This window comes from Callospermophilus lateralis, chromosome 10 (genome assembly GCF_048772815.1).
Source record: "Callospermophilus lateralis isolate mCalLat2 chromosome 10, mCalLat2.hap1, whole genome shotgun sequence".
NCBI classification, from domain to species: domain Eukaryota; kingdom Metazoa; phylum Chordata; class Mammalia; order Rodentia; family Sciuridae; genus Callospermophilus; species Callospermophilus lateralis.
The window spans coordinates 119706968-119733193 of record NC_135314.1 but is presented as its reverse complement, the minus strand read 5'-3'; the positions used below and the strand labels follow the sequence as shown (position 1 = coordinate 119733193).

The window sequence follows — 26226 nt, the reverse complement described above, 5'->3', positions numbered from 1 at the left end:
TAGTACTAGGGATTTAACTCAGGTACACTTTACCATTGAACTACAGCCCCAGCCCTCTTTATTTTATTTTTAACATTTATTTTTTAGGTGTAGATGGACACAACACAATGCCTTTATTTTTATGTGGTGCTGAGAATCGAAGCCGGGTCCCGCCCATGCTAGGCAAGTACTCTACCACTAAGCCACAATCCCAGCCCCTCTCTTTATTTTTTTGAGGCAGGATCTTACTTGGTGAGGCTGGCCTCCTGCCTTAGCCTCCAGAGACTCTGGGATTACAAACATGCGCCACCACCTGGCTCTATTACTTTTTTTTTTTTCCTAATTTATTTGTAACCCATCAACTTTCTATTCTGGTAGATAAGGATTTTCTTAAGTTATATTGCACTACTAACATTTCCCCCTTCTTTCCACCTTTGAATATATAGCTAGTTAAAATGTGATCTGTTTTTTTTGTTGTTGTTGTTGTTGTATTGTTGTTAATTGAAGTCAGTGCTTATTTTAGTTTTGACAGTGCAAATACAACTTACTCTAGAGCTAAATTATGTTCTGTTGACTTTTTCTTTCTTGAGTAACTTCTTTTCCTTCCCCACCTTCGGAGGTAGTTTCACCTATTTAAAACATTTGCTTAAATGTGTAAGTATTCATTCTCGAATATTTATTTTCATGTGGTTATATGTTAGTTTATCTTCATGAAGATCTTTGTCGTTCTGAAATATGATGTCCCAGGACCATTAGTATTGGCTGTTTCTGAGCCTAGCATTTCACTTCCTTTTGTGGGCACTTTCTCTTGAGCCTGGGTTATTTTTTCTTGCGTCCAATTATGTCCTCTTTTTTAGTTTATTCTCTTAATTTGTTCTTTTAATTAGCTGTATAAGAAAAGGGCACAAGGTAGGCAATTGCTAGAATATATCTTTGTCTGCAGGTATATGCTAAATTGCCAAGGTTGGCCTTGAACTTGCTATTCTCTTGCCACAGCCTCCCGAGTCCTTGGAGTTGGAAGTGTGCACTGCTGCACCTGGCTCAGTGGTTAGGCTTAGCGTGGAGACTTTTGCATTCAATATACTTATTAATCCTGAGCTTGGAAATTCTTGTGTTCCTGTGTTCTTCAGAGAAGTAGGCTTCTGCCCTGGAATATAGTTTTACCCATCAGGTGTGTGTGTGTCTGTCTGTCTGTTCCATGTCTGTCTCCCGACCCCACCCCGGCCCCTGCCCATATACCTCTCCCTTTCCTCCTCTTCATTCTGTAAAGGAAATGTACACCTAGGCATCCTGCCTTTGTTGTACAGCTTGTCGGCCTATTCTCTGTTAGTTCTTTGCTTTATCTCTCTGTAGTATGTGGTTCCCTTGATCTGGGATTTTGAGTGGCAAAACTGTTTGCTGCTTTTTGACATTTCCCTCTGCAAGCCTTTCTCTTTACTAAGGCCCTTTCTATTGGCCTCACTGAAATCCTGTGTCTGCTGTTTTTTTCTGGCATTCTCTGATATGGGGGCATATTTCTTTAGAAGTTGAGATTTTCAACATGGAAGAGAGATAAATCAAGGAGGTTAATTCTGTTTTCAAAAATAGGAATTTTAAATGACTAGTGAAGTAATTGTTTTGTTTTCTACATCAATTCTGATGATTTTGTTTTATATAATAATTACTTTAAAATAGCAGCATGAGAAATACCAGAATGCCACCCCTAAACTGCACATGGATTGCATTTTATAATGTGGAACTGCTTCAGGACAACCCAAGTGTTGTGTATACCCACTTATACCACACCAATCTCTATACAGTTAAGATCCTCGTTATGTGTCTTTTATTTGTGGATGTAAATATTAAGTTTATTAAATGTTTCACATACTAAAAAAAATTCAGCCAGGGCACAGTGGCACACGCCTCTAATCCCAGAGGCTCGGGAGGCTGAGATAGGAGGCTCTCAAGTTCAAAGCCAGCCTCAGCAAAAGCGAGGCTCTAAGCAACTCAGTGAGACCCTGTCTCTAAATAAAATGTAAAATAAATAGGGAATGTGGCTCAGTGGCTGAGGGCCCCTGAGTTCAATCCCTGGAACCCCTCCCACCAAAAAAAAATATGTATATATATTCAGCTCCAGGTAGTTCATATGTTAGCAATTCCTATTAGTTTTCACAGAGTTTGGGATTTCTTTTTTAGATTCATCACACTACCATTTACGTGCAATGAAATCCACCCTTTAGATGTACAGTTCATTGAATTTCAGCAAATCTATAAAGTCCTAAAGCCACTACTGTAATAAAAATGTAGAACATGCCAAGAATTCCCTCATTCTTTCTGCAGTCAGTTCCTCCCTCCTCCCCCACCCTGTGGTAACCTCAGATCTGATTTTGTTCCTATAGTTTTGCCTTTTCAAGAATGTCAGAAAATTAAAGCCTTTTTTCAATTTACATGATTCTTTTGAGATCCATCCAGGTTGTTGCTTTTGTAGATTAGTATTCCATTGCGTAGATGTACCACAATTCATTTGTCCTTCACCAGTTGATGGGCATTTTTTAGCTGTTAAAAGTAAATCTGCTATAAACATTCATGGTCAGGTCTTGGTGTAGAAGTAATCTTCATTTCTTCTAGGTCAGTCCCTAGGAGTGAGATTACAGAGTTGTGTGGCAGTTGTATGTTTTAACTCTGTAGAAAACTTGTTGCATTTTCTAAAATGGGTGTATCATTTTGCTTTCCCACCTGCAGTGTGCAAGATTTCTAGTTGCTCTTTATCAGCACTTGGTATTGTGAGTTTTTTAATGTTAGCCATCGTGGCTTCATAGCTCTTTATGGATTTGCTTTGCTTTTCCCAGATGACAGCTCTCTTTACTTACATCCATGTGTATCATTGGTAAAATGTTAAATCTTTTTTTATTGAGTTATTATCCAGTTATTCATGTTTCTGAATACAAGCACTTTATCAGGTATATGATTTTATGATTTGCAAATAATTTTCTTTTCATCTTTAGCTTGTCTTTTCATTTTGGTGAAGTCCAAATTTGATTTTTTTTTTTTTAATGATTCGTTTATGCTTTTTTGGTAATTAAGAAAGCTGTTTCTTACCCAAACTGAAAAGATTTTATTCTTCTAAGAATGTTAATAGTTCCATGTTTTACATTTAATTCTCTGATTCATTTTGAATTAATTTTTAGATATGGTATGAAGTGTAAGGTCAAGTTTTATGATATGAATCCATGTCCTCTAATGTTATTAGTTTTGTTGTGTAAAGTTTTCACTCTTAGATCAACAGCATACAGTTGGTTTCTATTTTCTTGGTGATGTGTACTGTTACATCATTCTTTATCTCATTTAATGCATTTTTATTTTAAATTTTATTTGTAGTGCTATGCTGCCATGCCTGCTTTCCTGTTACACTACATATCTTATAGGTTTAGATGGGTATTTAGTTCTGGGGGTGGGTTTGTTTAGTGTATTCCTTGCTGCTTCCTTCATTGCCCTCATGGAGGTCCATGGTAACCTCTGGCTCTCAGCGTTTTGTTTGACTGCAGTGAGAACTGTGCTGAGTCACCATCCTCTGTGGTTAGAAAGCAGTTCTCAGCGCTTCACTGGGTAGCTAGTATGATATGTTAAAAGAAAAATGTTAAAGAAAAATATGCTCCACTCTTGTCTTTGAAAGGAATACTTAAATGGCTTACCAGTCTTTTTAACATGTTTAATAATTTCTTAAGAGCTTTTTTTTTTTTTTGACCATCAGTCTTTTTAAAGTGGATTTTTTTAGCTGAGTGTACGTATCTTCCATAGATTTCCACATTTTAACCTAACACATACTGATTGTGAAACTTGCCTGATGGTTTTTGTAGGTGAAATATTTCTGAGTATTTCACTGTAGGAAGAAACACGTATACTTATCCATCAGTGACTTATTTCTTGAGTTTTAAATTCAAGAAAACCATTTCTTTAGTTTTAAAAAAGACATTTGAAAGATAGGATATACTTCAAATAATGGTCTTGGTTTTAAGAGAGCTACAAGTCGTACAAGGGCAAGAAGCTCTAAATCATCAACCCTGAGAAGATATTCAAAGGTGTGATGTGATGTGACTTACTGGTGAATTATAGTAAAAGCACTTATGATTTGAAATCTTCTTTAGCTAATTGTTTTTTTGGGTAGTAGTAAGCTCAGTTCTTTGTAGCAGTTGATGGTGTTTATATGCAGTTAAATAAATGAAACTTTAAAACATCATTTAGTCTTCTAAAATCATTAAAAAATTTAAAGTTCAGTAGGTTGGCAGAGCTTTGGGCCCTGGGGTACAGCACTGGAGTGTGTGCTGATAAGAGATGGGTTTCCTTCTCCTGTCTTGTAGATGTGGCGGCACAGTGGGAGCCATTCTGACATGTCCACTGGAAGTTGTAAAAACACGGCTACAGTCATCCTCTGTGACACTCTACATCTCTGAAGTTCAGCTGAACACTATGGCTGGAGCCAGCGTCAACCGCATCGTGTCTCCTGGACCCCTCCATTGCCTAAAGTGAGAGCACAGTACTTGTAATGCTTTTAGTCTGTTTTTCTGTGATTCCCATGTTTATATTCTGTCACGTTTTAAAAGATTTTTTTTTTTACAAACTTAGTGACAGAAATAATTCATTAGAAATAGTAATCCCTAATGGAATAAATAGGTTTTTCATAGTTAAAGTTGAGTTTATAACTGAAAACCTTGTGTGTCTCCCTTATCAGCTCATTTGGATTTAATCTGTTTGAACTTAGTTCAGTAGTGTTTATTTTCTAGAAGCAAATAAGCTCATTCATTGTGTTTACTTTTGCTACCAAAAGATTTCATCACACTTAACTTTTTCAAAACTTGGTTGCTTAAGTGCATGAATAGGTAGAATAAAATGGTTAACAATTTTGAATTAAAATACCATGTTTACAGATAAATTCTTCTGATCACTAAGTATTTTAATATGACCTTGATAGTTATTACCACTTAGTATTAAAATTTTTCCTTGATACATTTTTTTTGTTGTTGTTGTGTTTTTCAATAGTTGTGCTTTCTCTTCTCACAGGAACTTTGGAGAATCCCTCTGGGCTCTGTTTTAGTTTCTCAGTTTTTTAAACCCAAAAGCTCTTTATGTATATTTTTCAATCCTCATAGTAACCCATTAAAGATATACTGTTTACCTTTATTTACTGTTGAAAATTTGGATGAATGAGAAAAATACTTTCTGGTCTCACAATTAGTCATCTGCCACCACTGGCTCTGAATGAGAAGTCTGGCCTCAGCTCAGGTGCTTGCACTCAGCTGCCTTTAAGAGATCTTTCTTAAGCATAGAGATGTTTGTGAGTCACTTAACTTACCTAGTCTGTTAACTCTGAATTAAAAAACCTCTCTGCTCTCTGTCTAGTCATTACAACCTCCTTATGTGGGGCATGGTAGTGTGTGCCTGTAATCCCAAAGACTCAGAGGTTGAGGCATGAGGATTGCAAGTTCAAAGCCAGACTTAGTAACTTAGCAAGCAAGACCCTGCCTCTGAGTACAAAGGCCTGGGAATGCAGCTCAGTGGTAGTAAAGTACCCTAATTTCAATCCCAGAACCAAAAAAGTAAATAAAACAATGAGGTCTTTTATATAGTTAGTATTCTGTATAGGAAGTATTAACTGAGTGGAGGGAGAAATGATAGCAGTCAAAAACTCCAGTCCCCTAAAAGGTGTTAGGATGATAGATTTTTGCCATAATACTTCACTGGAATGGTTGGATATCATCATACTGTAGTACTAAGTGTTTTGTTCAATATTGAGTAAAAGGCCTCAAAACCAGGAAGGAATTTACATTTCTAATTAAGAATTGAATTTTCTGTTAAAAATATTAAAATGAGAAGATTGAGATAAGAGTTGCATAAATATGTAAAAATCTTCTTTAGAAAAGAATCTGAACTGAGTTCTTTTTATTATTGCTAGTAAATTGATTGCCAGTCTTTAGCACTTTGTGCTATTTCTTGAAAAACTAGATTTTTATAAGTAAGGAAAACTAGACAGAAATGCCTAACATAATACAAACAGATTTAGGTTCTAGCTTTGCTATATAAAATAAAGCACCAGACCTAGAATATTAGTCTAATGTAATTTTTGTCTTTTTTAGGGTGATCTTGGAAAAAGAAGGGCCTCGCTCCTTGTTCAGAGGACTAGGCCCTAATTTAGTGGGGGTGGCCCCTTCCAGGTAAGAAAAATATAAATTCAGATTAAGTAGAATTATGGCAGTCTTTCTTGTTTCAGGGTATCTGGATTTAAATCATTTATATACAGTTAACTGCAGTTTTTAGTGTTTTGGGGAAATATTTTCTTTTTAAGGATTTTGGACATTAACCAGGACAAATTTACAAAGTAATGCTTGGTGGCAGGAAGTGGTACTAGTGTTCGGAAAACTAACAGAATTTCAGCATGTTAGAAATTAACAGTTGTGATATGAATGCAAAGGAAATGTTCCATAATATAAGGTAAAAAGTATAGTATTTGTATCAAATTATCGATGGTCTTATAGTGGGGAAATAAAAAAGTATGACATAACATACCTAGAAGTTTGAGAAACATTGTTTCTAAATAAGAGTTGTAAATTTTTAAATTCCATGAATGGACCTGAGATTTCAGGTGTTGGAGGAGATATTCAAAGTTGAAAATAGGGAAGATAATATTTATATTTGTATTGGATTGAATAAGAGATGGTGAATTAGTAATGTTTGTTTAAAAAAAAAATCTATAAATTCCTGTAGAGCTAGTGGCTATGTATTGAGTTCTCCCAGGACAATAATTATACCTTCTTAATGACCTTGGGAGTTGGAAGAATTTTTTTCTTGTTGTGGGGAATTGAAAATCTATGCAGAGTTAAGGCCATAAACTACTGATACTTTGTAATAGGTGTTGGTGGTTTTTCTGAATTTAACTAAACCCGTTCATACATCTTTTAAAATTTTGTCTTTAGGAAAAATAAGCTTTTTAAAAATGCATCCCTTGAACCTAAGGGTATAATTAGAATATGACTTTCAAATTTTTCTGCTTCAGATGCTACCCTATTCTGTACTCCACTTGAAGTTAGTGCTCTTTTCTGATTATACAAATAGAAGTTAAGCTTCAAAGAAACAAGATGGCATCTGTAGAATCAGAGAGCTATAAAGGGTTCAGGGCTTAGAACAGGATTGAAGAAAGGAATAGAAAGTCTAAAACAAGAAAATCTGTGCAGCATTGAAGGTCAGTAAGATGCCTACAGTACCTACCATAGTAAGGAAGGCCCAGTAAAGGGAGATCTGAACACAGTCAACGTGGTAAGGATATCAGTGTGGGGTAACAGTGACCATCTGAAAGGTTACGCAGATTGCACCAGGTGGAGGTGCAAAAGGACCTCTCAGTGAGATCATTGTGAAGCAGTCTTTGCACCAAGTTCAAAAGACAACAATTAAAGGAACTTAGCAATAAGAAAAAGAAAATTGGGAATTGTAAAACTAAGCCTTTTTTTGGCTTCACTAATAAGCCAAACAAATAGTTCCATTTCCTATTAAAGAAGTCATAAAGATCTGGAATATTACTTTATCATTTCTCTGATGCCATTTTATCTTAGGTTGACTTCTTTCATGATGTAAGATGTACAAAGTTCCTATTTAGTATGAGCATGAGCACAACAGTTCTCTGAATCCAAATCTTGAACCAGATTTATGTCTAATTACTTACTGGATTTCAGCTTTTTTTTTTAGGAAATTATTCATTTTGCATCCTTCTTGTTTGAAAAAAAAAAAAAAAGCATTATAGCATCGAATTTGACTTTCCATCTTAAACATATTGTCTATTACCCTGTTCCCCTTCCCATACACTAAGTTTCCTCATAGATAATCATCATTAACAATAGTTTGGTGTATAGCTTCCCAGTAATTTTTCTGGGTTATCATATGCATAAAAACATGTAAAATTAAATGTATAATTATCTCCTATATAAAATCGAGCTCATACTATTCAATCTAATTTGTGTTGAAGCTATTTTCAGATTTAAATATAAAAAACAGTGTTGTGGAGCTGGGTGAAGTATTGCACACCTAAACCAAACTTCTCACGAGGCTAAGGCAGGAAGTTCATACGTTCAAGAATAGCCTAGGCAACTTAGAGCGAGGCTATAGCTCAGTGGTAGAGTCCTTGCCTACCATGTGCAGTTCAATCCCCAGTGTGGTAGGGGGGAAAAGTGGTATTATAAATGTAGAACCTTTGAGTACTTAAGCAAGTATATTCTTTCAAGATGTTTACCCTGAAGTAGAACTTCTGCATAAAATGGCATATGCACATTTAAAACTAGAGAATACTGTTCATTTGCCTTCTAAAAAGGCATACCATATTTTTATTATCAAATAGTGAATCCGTTTTTCTTTTATCCACAATCTTACCAATTCTGGCTACTGTCCATCTTGTTAATACTTGCCAGATGAGCTAAATATGATTTTTTTTCTGTTTTAATATATCCTTGTTTAATTTTTGATGCAGCAGCACTCTCATTCTTAACACTTCACATTTCATAGCTCTACTGTGAATTGCCTGTGTGTATTCCATACTTATTTCCTCATTAGTATCTTTTTTTCCTTATTCATTTCTAGGAATGAGATGTTTGTTCTACTTCACAATTTAGCATCAAGTGTATACTGTTTTTTTTTCTTTCTTATAAAGTAGATTTTTTTTTAATTGTTAATTTCCCTTTATCCTTTTTTTTTAAATTTTTTATTTTTTATTTTTTTTTCCCTTTATCCTTAACCACATTTAAAAAGATGTAACAGTGAAACTTTCCATTTGTACTTATCTGTTCTTTATTAAATAGGTAATTAGGACTGTTGAGAAATAGGATATAGGAAATAGAAAGCAAATAATTCTATGCCTGGAAAGTTAAACACTGGGGATGTAAAAAGTCAAAGTATGTTAATGGAAAATATTTACAAATTTAACAGAATGTTCACAAACATTGACAAACGTATCCGAATCTGATGGTGTGATTTCACTTGTGGGGCTGGGGTGTAGCTCAATGTAGAGTTCGTGCCTCTCATGCCTGAGATCCTAGGTTCAGTCCCCAGCACTGAAAAGAATACCGTGAACTATTCTGTACGTTATAGCTAAGACTATGCTATATTAAAATTTTTAGCAAGTACTTTAGTGATACTCTCCTTTCCCCACCAAAAAGTTACACTCAGTTGATACTCAGCTCAGTTAGGTGTACTTCTTTAGCCTTAGTCTTGCACAAACCTCACAATCATGCACGGGGTTTCCAAACATAAAAATCTTGTACAAATATTTTTGTTCCAGTTAGTCAATTTCTTTTTCTTTTCTCTTTTTTGGTACCAGGGGTAAACCCAGGAGCACTTGACCACTGACTGAGCCACATTCCCAGCCCCATTTGTATTTTACTTAGAGACAGGGTCTCACTGAGTTGCTTAGTGTCTCACTATTGCTGAGGCTTGCTTTGAACTCAAGATTCTCCTGTCTCAGCCTCCTAGCTGCTGGGATTACAGGCATGTGCCATGACACCCAGCTCCAGCTTTCTAAGTAGCATCAAAGTACTGGGTAGAGGATTGTTTAAGGATAGAAACTAGGAACTTTGTATTGGAGTTTGTCCTTTTTTTTTTTTTTTTTTTTTTAAATCAATACAGAAAGTATTTAAGGGTATTCACGTAAAACTATTACTGATATTTCATGACAATATGACTGATACTTGGTGTTTAGATTTTTCCATTCTGAGATTATGAAGGTAAATTTACATTTAAATCTTAAGAATTAGACAATGTGCTTATTGACAAATTTAAATTTTATTTTTAGAGCAATATACTTTGCTGCTTATTCAAACTCCAAGGAAACGTTGAATGGTGTGTTTGATCCTGATTCTACCCAGGTACACATGATTTCGGCTGCTGTGGCAGGTATGAATGTATAATACTAAAAGACTAAAACTTTCTGAAACCCAGAGACTTAATACTGAATTTTGATGAGTTTATTTTGAAAAGTTAAGATGATTAGTGTGCTTTCACTGACTAGCACGTGCAAAGATGATTTTTATGTTTATTTGTATTAAACAGATTTGATTGGGTACATGGGAAACTTGTTGTAAATTGGCATTTTTGTCTTTAGGACTTTAAGTAATAAGATAGATAATATAATGTTCATATTGTTCTATAATTTACTGAATGTTTAGTATTTACTTTTAACAATTTTAAGACTCCAACCATAATTATGCTATAAGTTACAGAGCTGTAATTTATTCTTCTCTCCTCAATTTCTGTTAGTGCCTTTCCCCTTTTTGCTGCATGTTTTGGCTTCTGTCTGAAATGTGCCGGCAATTCTTGGTAAAGTATTCATTTTGTCCTGTGCTCAAATGCTGAGATTTTTGTGAGTGATGTATATAATTCAAGCAGTTACTACAATGTATGCATTTTTTAAAATATATTTATCATCCCACATAAATGAGACTAGATACTACCAGAAATTTAGACACTGGCTGTGTGGACATGCTTGTTATAGAAATGTTTCCAGGAACTCTTCTGTCATCAATGATTCTGAATTAAAACAGTTGGCCCCAGGTCTGTACACTGCCTTAAAAATAAACTATGGGAGATTGGTTTGACCAGTCTGGTTCTGGAATCATTTGCTGCCATGCATGTTAGACAAAGCCATGAAGTTTGGTTCCGAATAGAAATTTTCTAAGTTTTCTGAGATTTGTTGCATATTTAACTATATTTTATATTTCCAAATTATGCTGTGGCTTTATAAAGTGGACTGTAGCCACTTTTATCAGCTGATGATCAGTAAATAGAGTGTCAGTTATGTGCTTAATAATGAGTGCCTTAAACTGTTAACCATTTTCTGTTTAGAAATAAATTGGATCAATTTGAACCACATATTTAATCAACTAAGTGTAAGTTTGAAATACTAATTTCTGAAAGGTTGATAGTCTTTACCATATAATAAATCTAGCATATACCTACAAATTGTTTTCAAGCCTTTCCATATTTAGCTATTGTTGATTGACTTGTTGAAGTTTAAAAGTTGGAAGGGACAACAAAGTTAACAATCAAGATAGTACATACTTTGATTTACCAATAAGGAGATCTTGGGCAAGTTAGGTAATTTATGTGAGCCTCTTGACCTCATCCATGGAGTGTTGATGTAGACAGACTTGGATTTTGAGAAATAGTTCTTTATAAGATTATCTAATTAAAACCAGAATTATTTTTTAATGTACGTTTTACAGATGTTGAATATATGGATATGATTTTCCCCCTACAAATTTTGAGTATAAGGTAAAAGTTAGTGGCAGTGATAAACCTAATAACTATTGGGTTAGGTTCTTTAAGAATATATTTCTGGCTTACCAGTGTATATGATTTTCATTTTTAACCCCAGAAAATTATTTTTAAAAATGTTAAAAATGTTGCCTTTTTGAAAAAAATTGAAATCAAGAAAGTAGATAAACATTGCTTTGAATGTTTATAATATCAGTATTACAAATTAAGAGGTTCAGAATATCTTTTTTTACTGAAGCACCTTATTTCATTAAAATAGCTCACCAGAATTTACTATTATGTATTTGTATCACATTGCAAAGAAATTCAGTAAAATTGTCATTTTGTACTTTTTTCTCAAATGGGTACAAATATTAACTCAGGTTGTTTTTATCTATACATTGATACTGTTTGCCAATTTGAATTCCTTGCATTTTAGCAAATTGATGATCATGCTTGTTCAGAGACTATTGCACTATACACTTACTGTGTAATTTTAAGATATATATTATATTTATTTGCAGTTACATTGTTCTGAGAATTATGCTTTCAGAGTTTCCTTGCACTATTCATGAGCTTTAACATTTTAGCATTACAATTTTAGGATTTTTTTTTTTTTTTTTTAAATAACTACATCCTGAATGGTTAAGTGCAGACTCATTAAGGTAGCCTTTTGCCCCCTTCATTCTTAAAATAATCTAGACCAGAGTGCTCTGAGTTTTCTTCAGGATCATTTTTAGAGGTCTAACTCTGAATGATTTTGGGGTGTGAAATACTTAGAGATACAGTCATGTGAAAAAACAGGTTTTTAAAAATTGGCTATTCAAGGAAAAAAAGCTAACCTTGTCACTTTTCGTATCAAAAATTCACTAAAAATAGGTAATTCAGCATTTTTCCTGGAAATTTTTGCAACACCAATTAGCATTCATGTTAAGGATTTTAGTGAGGCACTGTTTACTTAATTTTTATTCCAAGTAACCTCTGATTTCTTTTTTATCAACTCAAAACATTTAATTTATTTTAGATAACATTTAATTTAGCTACTGAAACAATTAAAAGGTCAATTGAAGTGAATCTTTTCATTTGTTTTAGTGTTACCGGTGAATGCTGTAAGAATTTTTAAGTCTGTAAAATATATCTATAAGTTTTCATGTATTAAATAAAATTTCCAATTATGAGGATATTTAATCACACTAAGTAATGTTGACCTTTCTTAATGTTTTACCTGCTATTTTTCCTCCTACATACAACCTTTGTCAGAGTAAGTTTATTTTAGCTAATAAGGATATCTGTCTTATGTGTGTGTTTTATTAAAATGAGCTTGAACATCCCTCTGTATACCCCTAAGCACATATGTGTATACAACAAAATCATTAAATTTCTCCTTTCTTTATGGTAAATTTCTTAAATTACTCAATTTTAAATTTTTTTAAAAATCTGGCATGAACATATAATAGATAGCCCTATCAATGTAAATGAAATGAATTCAAGATATATTTTTCTGTTTGACTTATAGTTCATTACTAAAGGTTAAATTTTTACTCATTAAATACAACTTTTGTCTTGCATATATAAAATATTTTTAAATAATATTTGTCCGTGGCAAATTATTTAGCCAAATGGATACTTGGACAGATGTTTTGTCTGTTTTTATGTAAATTTTTTCCTGTTTTCTGTTTTGTAGAACACAAGAAATTAAGTACAAAATAATCCAAAATATTCCATAAGTATGGATGTGCAATATTACTGGCTAGAGTGCAAAAAGTGAAAGGTACTATTGTAGCAGCATATATTTTATTTTATTTAAAATATATATATACATATAAACAGTTCTAAAATAAAGTTAGTTGAATATTCTGGTGGTTTTATTTTTATTTTTTTTAAAGATTTACTAAGTAGGCTGATTGTTAAAAGAATAGAAAATTGTGTTTTCAGCTATTAATCATGGTAGATGATAATGATAGGAAAATGGAATGTGATAATCCCTTCTGAATATTTGTTTTTAGATTCCCAATTGACAAGGTTAGCATTTTTTTCTAAGACCAAAATTGGTTTCTTTTAGGTAAGTATTTGGACTCAAACTGCTACAGATGGCAGGATTTTCAGTACTCGGTGCATTTTTATAAATAAAATGGCCCATTTTGATATTTCTTTCTTTCTTTCTTTTTTTTTAACTTGACTTTTTCAAAAAGGTTAGCTCTCATAGTAAATATTTCTCAAATCCTTCCAGTGGGATTCAATTTGTACACGTGTTTCTGATGAGGTCACTGCTTGTTGTTATGATACAGAAAAGCCTGTGTCTATTTTAGGCATTTACTGTACATTTCTCCCGAGAAAAGAGTGAGATCGTGTCATCTCATGCTCCCCATCCGCAGGTCACTTCCTGTAGAAATATGGACTAACTTAAACCTCGTGAGTACTGATCTGAGCATCTCTTGCAGCCTCTAGTATAAGAAACACACCCTGGGATTTTATAGTAGCTGTGAAATGAATAGAAGGCGGGAAATGAATTTTTATTTCCTGAATTTGTGTATGCATTATTGAGTATTTTATAAAAATTTAATTCAGATCCCTTAATAATCCTTCTAGAAGGAAGAATGGGGTATGTTTCAGTCGTCCTGTAATCCTGGGGTCTTTAGCTTGGCTATAACAGCCCTGACTTCCAAAGAATTTGGTAACAGTATATATTCATAGTTGTAAATGATATCATAATGCCCTATAACTTTAGATAAAATAGTTCACTTACTTAGCATAATATATTTAAAAGTAGTTTTCATTCTCTTGTCTGTCAATACTTAGCTTACTATTCTTCTGCCAAAAATAGTGATCTTAATGCCACGACTTTCCAAATAAATGCAGGATATAATATATTAGCTGTTTTAGTTTTAATTACTTAAAAAAAATACTTTTTTATAAGGTTCTTTTTAGGACAGTACATGAGTTTTGTTTTTATAGAGTTAATTGAAATAAAATGAATTACTGAAAATGCAATACTACAGGTATCACTCACTTAATGAAATAAACATTTTCAGCAGATTTATTGTATGTGAAATTTGTTTATCTGGTTTTTAATTGGTATACACTATCAAATGGAATCTTACATGAAGCAACATGTTTTTAAAACTGCATTTAAAAACCTTTTTAAGACTATCTAATAAAACACTAATCACCCAGCTAACAGTATGGCAATTGTATTGACACCTTGCTTTAACTAACTGGAGCAGTACTAATCCTTCTTAAACTACAAATGGATCCCTCCTATAGTTTTAAGTCTATTTTAATGTTTTACTAGGTGCTCCACATTAATATAAGTTAGCATAAATTGTCACAAAACTAAAAAGTAAAATAAGAATAGGTAGTTTCTAAATTTCAGGATCACCATTCCCAGTAACCTTGTGTGTGCTTATCTTAAAAGTAGTAGGAAGATTGTTTAGCTTTGTCTGGTCGTATGTAATTCTAAGTTAATAGTAAACTTTTGTTTTCTTCCATTTGTTTCATTTTTTTTTCTAATTAATAGATTTTTCTAGATTTAGTTTAGCCTAGTAATTTCTAATTAGTTCATTATTTTTGGTTAAGAAGAAGTAATAGCATAAGACTCAAATACCATCCAGTTTTAAACTGGTAAAGGATCAATAACTAAAAGCCTGTGGGTTATGCCTAGATTCTTTATTCAACTCATGGTTTGAATGCTGGAAGTTAGGCTAGTATCTTTATTAAGAATTCATTCTAGTTATTGGGAGAATTGAGTTAGATATATATAGTAAGTATAGCTTACTAATGTAGTCATTTTAAAGGGATCAGATAATATTTTCTCACCTGAATTTTCATATGACCTTTTATATGGGTTTAATTTGTGCTTGGAAATGAGTTCTAGTTAAGTGAGCAATACCTGTTGTTTGCTTTCTGACATTGTCTACTAATATGCACAGATAATAATTTTAAAATAATATTTTGAGCCCTAAAATTTTTAATTTATAGTAATATTTATAAATATTTATGTATATATACATATTTAAATGTTTTTTTTTTCCCAGTCTAAAATTTGGGGAATTTTGTGCCTTGGAAAAAAATATTATTGGCAAAAAACTTGGGTACTAAGTTTATATTTTTAGAATAGAACTTTTACTTAAAAACTTTGGTGTTCATCTTTTCAAATGAAATATAATAAATTAAATGAAAATTTTTACCTAGGCTGTTGAGTTTTTCTAAATTTGATGTAAGAATTCCCAGTTTTAGGCTTTTCAAGTTCGATAAGCAGGTAGTTTTTCTTAACTTAAAATTTTTAAGAATGATCAGTAATTACCATCTTGAGTAATGTATTCTGTTGATTTTTGCTGCTGAACAGCTTTTCACTTAAGGAGCCTTTATCTCACAAACATTTAGCTAATATAAATATTTAAGAAAGAAGAATCAGATTCTTAAATAAGTAAGAATCATTAAATTGGGGTTTGATCAGAATATGGATGTTTGATTGCTTAAAAATTATGGTTCAAATATCTTTAGTTTCACCTTTTTAGTTAGAAAAATGAGGTTCAAAGAAGAAGAAAACATTGAATAACTTTGTTTTCAGTTAAGCCAGATCATGCAAGAAAAATATTTAAACTAGTCTGATTCATAGTTTTCTGTTTTTTCCTTTCACCAAGAATATATTCAGACAAAGAATCTCTTATTGAAAAACGTTTGTGGCAACAACTGTTCAATTCTAAATTTTTATTAGTTTAATTCTGATTGATGCTTCTAAAATCATTGGTCCCATTCTAGTTTTATGTTCAGGTATATAATATTAAAAGCATGTAAGAGAAATAGAGAACTATATAATTCTTATAAATTATTAAAGGAATTATTCAACCAAATTTTATTCCAGTTACCTTCTTTCTTAAATAGATTTAATTGGAACATCCCTTTGTGTAACATCTGCCTATTTATAGTGTTAGAACAGTGTGTTAAGGGAGAAGTAAAATTTGAGTTAGCTTTTATCTCACATAGACAGGAGAAAAGAATCTTAAGTCCAAATTTAGCTTTGTAAACAGTTTAGTAAAATTATTTTGCATATGTAGTTACCCATAGTAACTTTGAAAGCCAAGAGCAGTTTATGATTGGTTCCACCTTATATAATATTAATTTTTAAAACAAATCATTCCTAAATATTTTACAGCATTTTTGTTCCTAAAGTGCTTATATTAAGTATGTGAAATATAGTACCATCTTGCTAAAAATAATGTGCTTGACCTGCTAGCATTTGATAGAAAATATTAAAACAGTTACGATCCTTAGATATATTTCTCCATATAAGTTTTCGAATTTAAGGGCCAGTTGAGTAAATGTAGCTTGATGTAAGTAGTTCTGTAATGTTTGTGTATATGATCTTAAATGTAAACATAAAATGTGAATACCCTGTTTTGTGTAGATGAAGCAATCTTTATAAATTCCCATCATCAAGATTGCAGTTTGTGTGCTGCTGTTTTTCCCAAACTAGGAAGATATCAAAGAAAAGATATACTCGAGCCTAGAAACTTACTGCTCCACAAATCGTAATTTTCTACCTAGAATTGAACCACCTTAGGGGCTACCCTTCTGCATAATAGTTCCTACTTAATACTTTAGTGTTAAAGTAACTTAGAGCTACCTTCTACCCTGACTCTGAAAGTGAGAGGGAAGTTCCAATTTGTAACTCTGAACTTTTGAGTTTCGTATGTGTTTAAGTGTATGAAAAGTAATCTGTCCTATTAACCCTAACAGAAACCTTACCTCTGTCATACCATTATTTTAACAGTATTAGTAAGTATGTTTGAAGAAAGTATTCATGGGGCCAAATAAGTCTTTTCTGTTAAATGAATAAAAATATTAGTAAATACTGCCATTTATGTAGAACTCATTTTGAACATTTGGTCTGTGACAAGAATCACACCCCCGTAGCTGTTCTAGAGTGCATGCTTCGTAGCCTAGAAAAGTTTCTATGTGTTTGTCTGTAGCATTGGGTTTCTGCATTCAATTTAGGCAATAGACAGCGCAGGCATTCTGGGTAGGTTGGAGGAGAGCACTTTACATATAATCAGATTTTACTCTTAAAAGAATCTTTTGTTAAGGTCAGAATTTGAGAATTTGTGTAGATTGTAAGGTCAGATAGATGTTCATGATTATATGAATTTGTAAAATAAAAGTGTAAAACATCAATTATTAGTTTAAGTACTTATAGAACATATCAATTAATAGTTTAAATACTTATAGACATTTTCTCTAATTATAGTCATAATTAAAGATCCTTAAAGTTAATCGTGTCTTCATCTTTACTGGAGTTCATTTTAAACGTGTTTGTTTAGGTTTTACTGCAATCACGGCAACCAACCCCATTTGGCTTATAAAGACTCGGTTACAGCTAGATGCAAGGTATGTTAATTCTTTAAAATAAAATTTAAAAGTATTTAATTTTTTCTACAAATTTACATCAGTAAGATTTCAGTGCCAGCCATTTCATTGTTTTTTTTCTCCTTATTACCTTTTTCTGTTGAACTTTTTATTTTGTTTGTTCCACGTTGAAACTTAGTCTGCTGTCAGAAGCAAGTCTTTCCTTCCATTACATTAAGGAAATTGTGTTGAGAACAGTTCTGAAGAAGTGCTTGATGACTCTATGGGTTCTCATTTACCATTTCCTGGAATACTAATAAGGCCATTACCTTTAAGTGGTCGTGGGGCATTTGATGCTCACCCACTCACTTCTTGGGGATGGTCTGGTTGGAGATGGAAGAACTACAGATGCACAGAAACTCAATTACACAATTTTCTTTGTAGTGTACTGTCATCATAAGTATCTCATTGTTGTCAGATATTTAAGTTACTTGGAACTGGAATTAATACAGTGTGAAGGGTTTGGTTTTGGGGTTTTTGGGGGACTTGTTTTTATCTTGAGCTGCATTCAGAGTATCTGGTTCCTGTTGGAGTTTCTTGGTTATCCTCACTACCTGAACTCTAGTGAGGAGGGTGTGAAACTATAGAATCAGTGAAATATATTTTGCATTCAGTAAATTAAGCTATTTACATATTATGCATCTAATATGACAAATTTGGGACAAAAGATAGGAAATACAAAAGATGAATGTATTTTTATTATGAGTTAAAGAAGACCATTCTTTATTAGAATGGCATGTTTTTACTCTGTTTCATTTACTTTATTTAAAAAACCTATATACAGTGTCAATATTTTTCCTTTCAGGAACCGTGGGGAAAAGCGAATGGGTGCTTTTGAATGTGTTCGTAAAGTGTATCGGACAGATGGACTTAGAGGATTTTATAGGGGCATGTCTGCTTCATACGCTGGCATATCAGAGACTGTTATCCATTTTGTTATTTATGAAAGTATAAAGCAAAAACTACTGGAATGTAAAACTGCTTCTGTGATGGAAAATGGTGAAGAGTCGGTGAAAGAAGCATCAGATTTTGTGGGAATGATGCTAGCTGCTGCCACCTCAAAAACTTGTGCCACAACTATAGCATATCCACATGGTAAGAACAGTTGAGTCTCTGTGAGTAAACTCTGTTAGATCAGAAACATTTTCCTACCCCAGCTCAAAGCATCTTTAGAATCTGTGGGATTTTACTTAATTACAATACAACAGAATGCAGTTCTTGGAGCTTACAGTGGGACTAAAGCTAAGTAACATGAGGTATAAGCAGGTATGTGCTGTTGGACAGGAGCTGTGAGTCAGTCATGCTCCAGCTCCAGAGGCAAATTTCAGCCACACTTAGCCCCAGCGAGGTGTCTTTGTACTGCTTTGTTAAATCTTTTGTTTCTCACTGTATCTTTCCATATCCATTTAGCTCCATTTCCTATCCTGCTTCTTAACAGTTTTATCCTTAACTCTGTGTCTGTTTATCTAATATACAACTGATATTGGTGTACATGATTTTAGCTATGTTAGGAACGTGGTGTTACTGAAATGTGACTGGTTTCACTAAGCTACATGTTAAAAGTCAATATCCTGAGAATGGGAAAAGGAATGTGCTCAGTATTGTGAGAGTGTAAAGATACAATAATATTTAAATAAGATGATTTTCTTTCTTTCCTAAACAGAAGTTGTAAGAACAAGACTACGTGAAGAGGGAACAAAATACAGATCTTTTTTTCAGACACTGTCTTTGGTTGTTCAAGAAGAAGGTTATGGATCTCTCTACCGTGGTCTAACAACCCACCTGGTGAGACAGATTCCAAACACAGCCATTATGATGGCCACCTATGAATTGGTGGTCTACCTACTCAATGGATAGCAGCAAAGTCTGCCACACTACAAAGAGGGAAGACCAAAAAGATTACAGTGGACCATGGAGTAGCAAAGCCAGCATGGTGGACAGAAGGAAAGTAGTTGGGAACATGTAACTGTGCCTCAGCAGCAGTGTGATTGAGGTGGTAACCATGTCACATTACTTAGTCTCTCAGTAATGTGAACAATCCTTGGCTACCCTTGAGGAAATGCCTTTAGAAGCACTCCTTCTCAAAATTGCCATTTTCTCTACCATGTCCACAAGATGCAGTTGTGTTTGTTGAGTAATGGCATTCAGAGTGTAGTGTTGTTCCATCAGCATTTTTTCAGTCTCTAAACAAAGCCATCCCTAATTATATACTGTCCTACAACTATCCAAAGATAGTATTTGACAGTCATAATTTCTAACTTCTGGCATTTAATCCCTATAATACTGTAGAATAATAATAATAGATAGATCCTGAGTATTATTTTCCCATTTTCCTGAGAGGACCTGGCACAGTATTTTAAATTTAACTATTTGGCATCAATAGTTACCTGTTATTGACAACCAATGAAATTGTGTCTAAATACCTTGTGTACTTTTAGCATTAAGATGTTTTGGTTTCCACGACTAACCGGTGCTTGATGTTGAGCATAATGTGGACTTTAAATTGTTAGAATATCAAACTCATAGTAGTTTGGCAAAATAAACTAGTAAAACATTAATTCTTGGCAATTTCAATGACTTGAATGTGTCTTCAAATCTTACCTAATTTTATGGTACATGAATGAATGCAAATGCCTTTTCAGTAATTTACTTGTTATGGACTTGAATTAAGTATCACTTAGTTAAATAGAAAATTTTACTACTTCTGAATCTTTCTCTACTTGCTATCACTTTAAGAATCTAAACCTTTGAATCATTTCCAGATCTGTATAGATTAGATTTATTTGTAGAGAAAATGGTAATTTTCAGTTTTGCCCTTATGAGTTTTTTTTAAAGCTGATATTAATGTGGGACAGTATAAACATTATAGAAGAGGAGCCCTCTGATTCAGAAGGTAATGATCTTAATTGACTTAGAGTTTATAAATGAACAGTTACTTCTGATGTAAATTTATTCTGTCCTATTTTCTCGAATGGTCTATCATAGAAAGATTCAAGTTAGAGTGAAATATGTTGACAGGATGTAACTTTTAAATTTTGCTATTAAGTAACCTGCACCTTTTAAGACTTTAAATGTGTTCTATATATGGCCCTTATGAGATGTCTGCTATTATACCATGTCAAGGGACTTTGCCTATGGATGTTGCTATACTGGTTTATAAAACTTCTACAGTTGAACTCCAGTGTGGTCCTCAGTTCAGTCTACCTTAACTTGACATTTTGTGCAATGGCTTTATCTTAAGAATGACTCCTTGTGAATGCACTTTGTGGCCTTGGGGGTGGGGAGGGAACAAGAGAGGAGAGAATTTCATGTTAACTTTTTTTGTTGTTGTTTAAATATTGGTCTTAGGGAGAAACAGTGTTCATAACATTTTTCTGGGTTTTTGTTTTGAAGGTCTAATAATGTGTTTAAGCATTCTTCGTACCCTGCAGTGCCACAACATTATGGAAAAGCAGCATGTCATTGCAATTTTTTTTTTTTTTGCTGTCACCAATGAAGCTCTCTTGAATTCTCCTACCTTAACTTCCTTGTAATCAGCAGTAACTGGATGTTTTTGAGGTGCTCAGTTGGAATTTAAAATATTCCAATCTATTTGGAGACCAAAGGCAAATTCAGTTTTGTTACCTTTTGTTATTTAACATTTTTTTTAATTTTAATTTCTGCTTTGACATTTATAGTGAGGAACATACTAAGCTCTCTCCCCACCAGAAGAATACCCCAGAGTTTCTAACTTAAATCTGTAGAGAAGGTCTCATTCCATAATGTTTGCCTTTTCAGTGCCATTTATACTGCCTAATACAGTGCCATTTGCCTTGTGAAGATCCATAAATAATGTGTTGAATGTAGGACACACTCCCTAGTCTTACAGATCTCAGTGCCCCACAAATGAAGAATGACATGAAAACCAGCAGCTAAGGAACATCTCATTTTGTTATAGCAAATTCATAACAAGTGTCCTTCAAGGATGGTATTCTATTTCTGTTTATATTTAGCAAGCAAAACTTACATTGACCTTTCGTGCATTATATCAGCTTTTAAAGTGCATATTATGTGTGTACTAGAAGGAAAAGATTTTCAAGTCTTGGGCTGCGTTTGTGCAACAACTAGAAAGGAGCAATGAAGTCTGGTTTTTCCCCTGAGTACATTCTGCCATAGTTTACACTAGGACAGATAATTCAAAAAAGAAAACTACATATGAAAATTGCTTTAATGCAATTAAAGTTGATTTTTTTAATCTATTCTAATGTTTAAAGACAAAGATGTTAATCAGAGCATTGGACTTTTAAAAAACTTATGTGTTGCTTTCATCTGTTTTCTATCAGAGAACTTTTTAGATTTTTTTTTGTTGTTGTTGTTTGATAGGAGGTCATCAGCACTCCAGATTGGTCTGTATTTTATTACAGAATCTTCTCAGAAATTGAATTGAACTTCTTCAGGTTCAGGCAGTAGGTACTGAAAGCTTATGCTCATAGAGCAGCCACTCCCAGAAAGAGTTTGCTATGTTTCACAGTTCAAATCTGAGACCACGGTGCCACCCCTGTGGTTGTGAGTACCATACAGTGCTTTCAATTCCAGGGGAAGAATCTACCAGGAAACCTCCGTCTTGGTTCTGGTTATGTAACTTTGTAGAACCAACCTTACTAGAATAGGCCCAAACTGATTAGTAACTTTGAAACCAAAATAGAATATCATGAGATTATTTAATCCAACCTTTTGTCTCATACCTAATGTGCACTGTGGAGTAGCATTATTTTAGGACCAGCAGAATCAGGGTTGTAATAAATTAGTCCCTCTTCCAGAATCCCTCTTGCCTGTTTTTGTGGTTTACATGCTCTTCTACCCAAATGTAGTAATTGTAGGGACCCTTTGGGACTGATTCATACTATAGGAGAAAAAGGCTGACTGTACTAATCATGACTTTAACATTCCTAGGAATATAGTCATTTTCTGAATGGTGTAAATTGAAAGGAATTTTAATATATGAAGTACAGTATGCTTTCTGTTTTTAACTCTCTATCATGCTGTTATATTTCCCGTTAGTCTGTACATTGATTTTATGCTACTCCTTTTAGGAACTGAAAAATTCTAGTCCTACTCAGTTATATTAATAAACTTTTGAATGTGTACCCCATTGTATGTGAACAATTAAATTATGACCTATCTGCCACCGCTAACTCGTCAACTTTTTATTAAAGAGTTGGTAACTTTTGCCCATTTATGTGAGTTTTGCTCCTTTCATTTATGTACATGGCTGTAAATTATGTGCATATATTCTGTATTTATGTTAACTAGCTTTTACTTGAATTGTTAAAATTTTAAAAAATTAAACTATGCTTATGAAATTGTGGTGACTTTGTTTCTGTTTGGCATGGTGAAACTAGAATCACGTGTTAATAGGACTGTCCTGTGTGTAGACCCAAAGTGCATTGTCAATTTGAAGTGAAACTTGACCATTCAACACACCTTTTTTTGAGGCACCTTCTGTCTGCTAGATCTAATAATATCGTTAGGAATCAACAGGTTTCCCTCATGGTTTGGTAAGAATATCTGTTCTTGCATATATTCCACAGTCCATTGTTTTTCATGTATCAAAATAGAATCATTTTACCCAGAACATTTTTAAGACATTGGAGTCTAGGTTATTGGATTTATAACCCTAGGTTGTAACATTTTTAATTTTTTTGTTTGTTTAATTCTAGCTTTTAGGAAAGTTAAAGATATTAAAAATATAAAGCTGAGAACTTGTTAGAATAACCAAATGAATCCATGTTAGGTTGAACTATAACTAACACATTTTATCATGATGTTTCTTTTTTCAGTTTCCTTGAATTTACGTAACAAACATTCCTCAGTCTTATAGGCAAGGACACATTTCTTATCTCAAGATTAATTAAGTTGAAATGTTCATTCTACTAGTGAATGTAATGACACTGACGAGTCATGCTTGGTTGGTGTGGTCTAGCCCCCTCCAAGTTTAAATTTGTATGTATGTTCGTTACTGAATGACCTATGACAGGAATGACTTGAAAGATCATGTTTTTTTTTATAGTTCAAGTGTGACGTCTGTACTTATAAAAATAAAACTAAGGCAAGTAAACAAAGTAGTTAAATGATGTCCTTTTTTCCTTTCTTTTTATATCAACCAGCAAGCAGTCTTGATATGCATTGAATCAATCAAAATGTGTGTATGTGGAGTGCTGTTTATGCAGTGGTTCTGTGTGATTTACTAACAGCCTATAGATGGTAGACATAGGGGGTGTTCATTGCAATTGGACTTTTCAAATTGGAGCTTGAGTCTATCCTGTGCATACTGTTCTCAATGGTGCTTAAGATGACATTAGGACAATATTTTTTTAAGACTTCATTTAAAGGAAAGTTCTGTAGGAATTGGCACAGAGTGAAAGCATATTAGGGAGTAATGAGAAATAGAACTGAAAATGTAAACTGGGACAGTAAGAACTGCCTTTGGACCTGCCCTCTGTAGACCTTCAATGAAGTATTGAAACAACCAGGAACCACTGGAGTTTTCCCCAAAGGGCAAAACATGACATCAGGGAAAGTCAGTCTTAGCAAAAATTAGGCTGTTTTGTGGAAGATGAACTAGATCTGTACTTTATAGAAGTACATTCTAGAAGGATCTAGAGAGGTTGCATGGGGAAATAGCATTTTAACCATGCTTTGAAACAGTTTGTATAATAGTCTACTGAGAAGGGCATTTTTTGGCAGGAGAGAGGGAACGCAGGGTACTGGGGATTGAACTCGGGCACTCGACCACTGAGCCACATCCCCAGCCCTATTTTGTATTTTGTTTAGAGACAGGATCTCATTGAGTTGCTTAGTGTCTCACTTTTGCTGAGGCTGGCTTTGTACTTACGATCCTCCTGCCTCAACCTCCGGAGCCTCTACAATTACAAACCTGCGCCACCACACCCGGCTGAGAAGGGCATTCTTGTGGGGCAAAGATCAACGTGGGTTTTTTTTGTTTTTTTGTTGTTGTTTTGTTTTTTGATAGGCACACACAATATCTTTAATTTTTTCCTTTCAAACTCTAAAACATGGCACAAATTAAGTATTTGAAAGATGCTTGGTGAGTGGAATCATGAATTCTGGTTCATAGACACCTAGCCAATAATGGTAGAAAAGTTCTTATACCCCAGGTAATTGTGAAAAAACAAAAGCTAAGTCCCGTAAGGTCATATGATATATGGAAGTTCTCAGCATGTCTAATGACTATGTTGGAAATCAACTATTAGGATTCTAAACCTAGTGTTAATAAGCTCATCATGTCCAGCTTAACAGTTTAGTTTTGGCCTGTTTCTTCATTTTCCAATCCCTTGTTCTTCTAAAGCACCTCCTAATTTCTCAAGTCTTCCCTGGTCAAGGGTAAATAGTCCATTTTCTTCAGCCACTACTTTTAAGTATTTTTGTTGTAGATGGACACAATACCTTTATTTTATTTATTTATTTTTATGTGGTGCTGAGGATCGGACCCAGTGCCCCACTCACACGGGCTAGGCAAGTGCTCTACTCCTGAGCCACAGCCCCAACGTCTGTACTTTGTTAGATTGGGTTCTCACCTTTTTTTTCCTTCCTTGCCCCAAATGTGCAAGCTAGGGCAAGTGGACATCAATACAAATAAAAATGAAATCACCTCACCCAAGATGGATCATAGGCCTAAAGATGAGAGAATTGCAGACCCTGTGGAAGAAAATAATAAACTTGTAGGCAAAAAGCACTAACCCTAATAGGAAAATAAATAAATCATTAAAAGTAAAAACATGGCCACAGACAGAAAATATTTATACCACACCCACAGGATCTGTTGTAGCAAAAATTGGGCAAAGAATTGATCTGTCATTTCACAAAAGAAAATAAGCATATGAAAAGATGCCTAATGTGATTAGTATTAGAAATTGGAAATAAAACAGTGATAGTGACACGAAACCAGGAGACTAAGGACCCCAAGATGTGCAAACAAGTGTCCTTCACACAGCCTGTGCCAATGTCAAATGGTATAGCTACTTTGGAAACATTCAGTTTTTAAGAAAATTTAAAGCTGTATTTGCTCTTATGACTGCACTTTTTTTACTTGAAAGGGGAGCAGTGTTTGAAATAAAAATAATTTGTCCACCAATTATTAATAAGTTAAGAAGTGATTATTAATATTAATTAACTATTAATAGTTAATAAGTGATCATCAAGAGACAGAGTGGAGCATGCCTACAATCCTAGTGATGCAGGAGGATTGACAGTTCAAAGCCAGCCTCAGCAACTTGGAGAGGCACCTCTGTCTTGAAAATAAAAAGGACTAGCTCAGTGGTTAAGTATCCATAGTACCAAAAAATAAATAGTGATATTTCCATACAATGGAACGATACAAGTAAAAACAATTTCTGGATAATGTGATCAAAATTGTTCAATGAAAGAAGGCCACATGTGATAACGTAGTCTGATCCATTTACACAAAGGTCCAGAAAAAGGTCCAGAACAGGCAAGGCTGGGCCAAGTGCTAGAATTGGTGTTTACTTAGGAGGTGGGGAGGAGGGAGTTGACAAGGGGCATGGTGGAACTTCTAGA

General features: G+C 33.8%; 1 protein-coding gene across 2 annotated transcripts in view; it reads left to right on the top strand.

Annotated features, from left to right (window-relative positions):
* The window catches only part of Slc25a36 (solute carrier family 25 member 36), a 32374-nt gene extending 9383 nt beyond the window's left edge, over positions 1–22991 (top strand). For both annotated transcript variants that reach the window (XM_076866954.2, XM_076866953.2), the window contains exons 2-7: positions 4317–4481; positions 6090–6167; positions 9785–9885; positions 17565–17631; positions 18455–18744; positions 19313–22991. In XM_076866954.2, the coding sequence (XP_076723069.1) occupies positions 4426–4481; positions 6090–6167; positions 9785–9885; positions 17565–17631; positions 18455–18744; positions 19313–19506 (786 nt within the window). In that variant the 5' untranslated portion in view covers positions 4317–4425 and the 3' untranslated portion in view covers positions 19507–22991. The remainder of the gene's footprint in view (positions 1–4316; positions 4482–6089; positions 6168–9784; positions 9886–17564; positions 17632–18454; positions 18745–19312) is intronic.
* The last annotated feature ends 3235 nt before the right edge of the window (positions 22992–26226 follow it).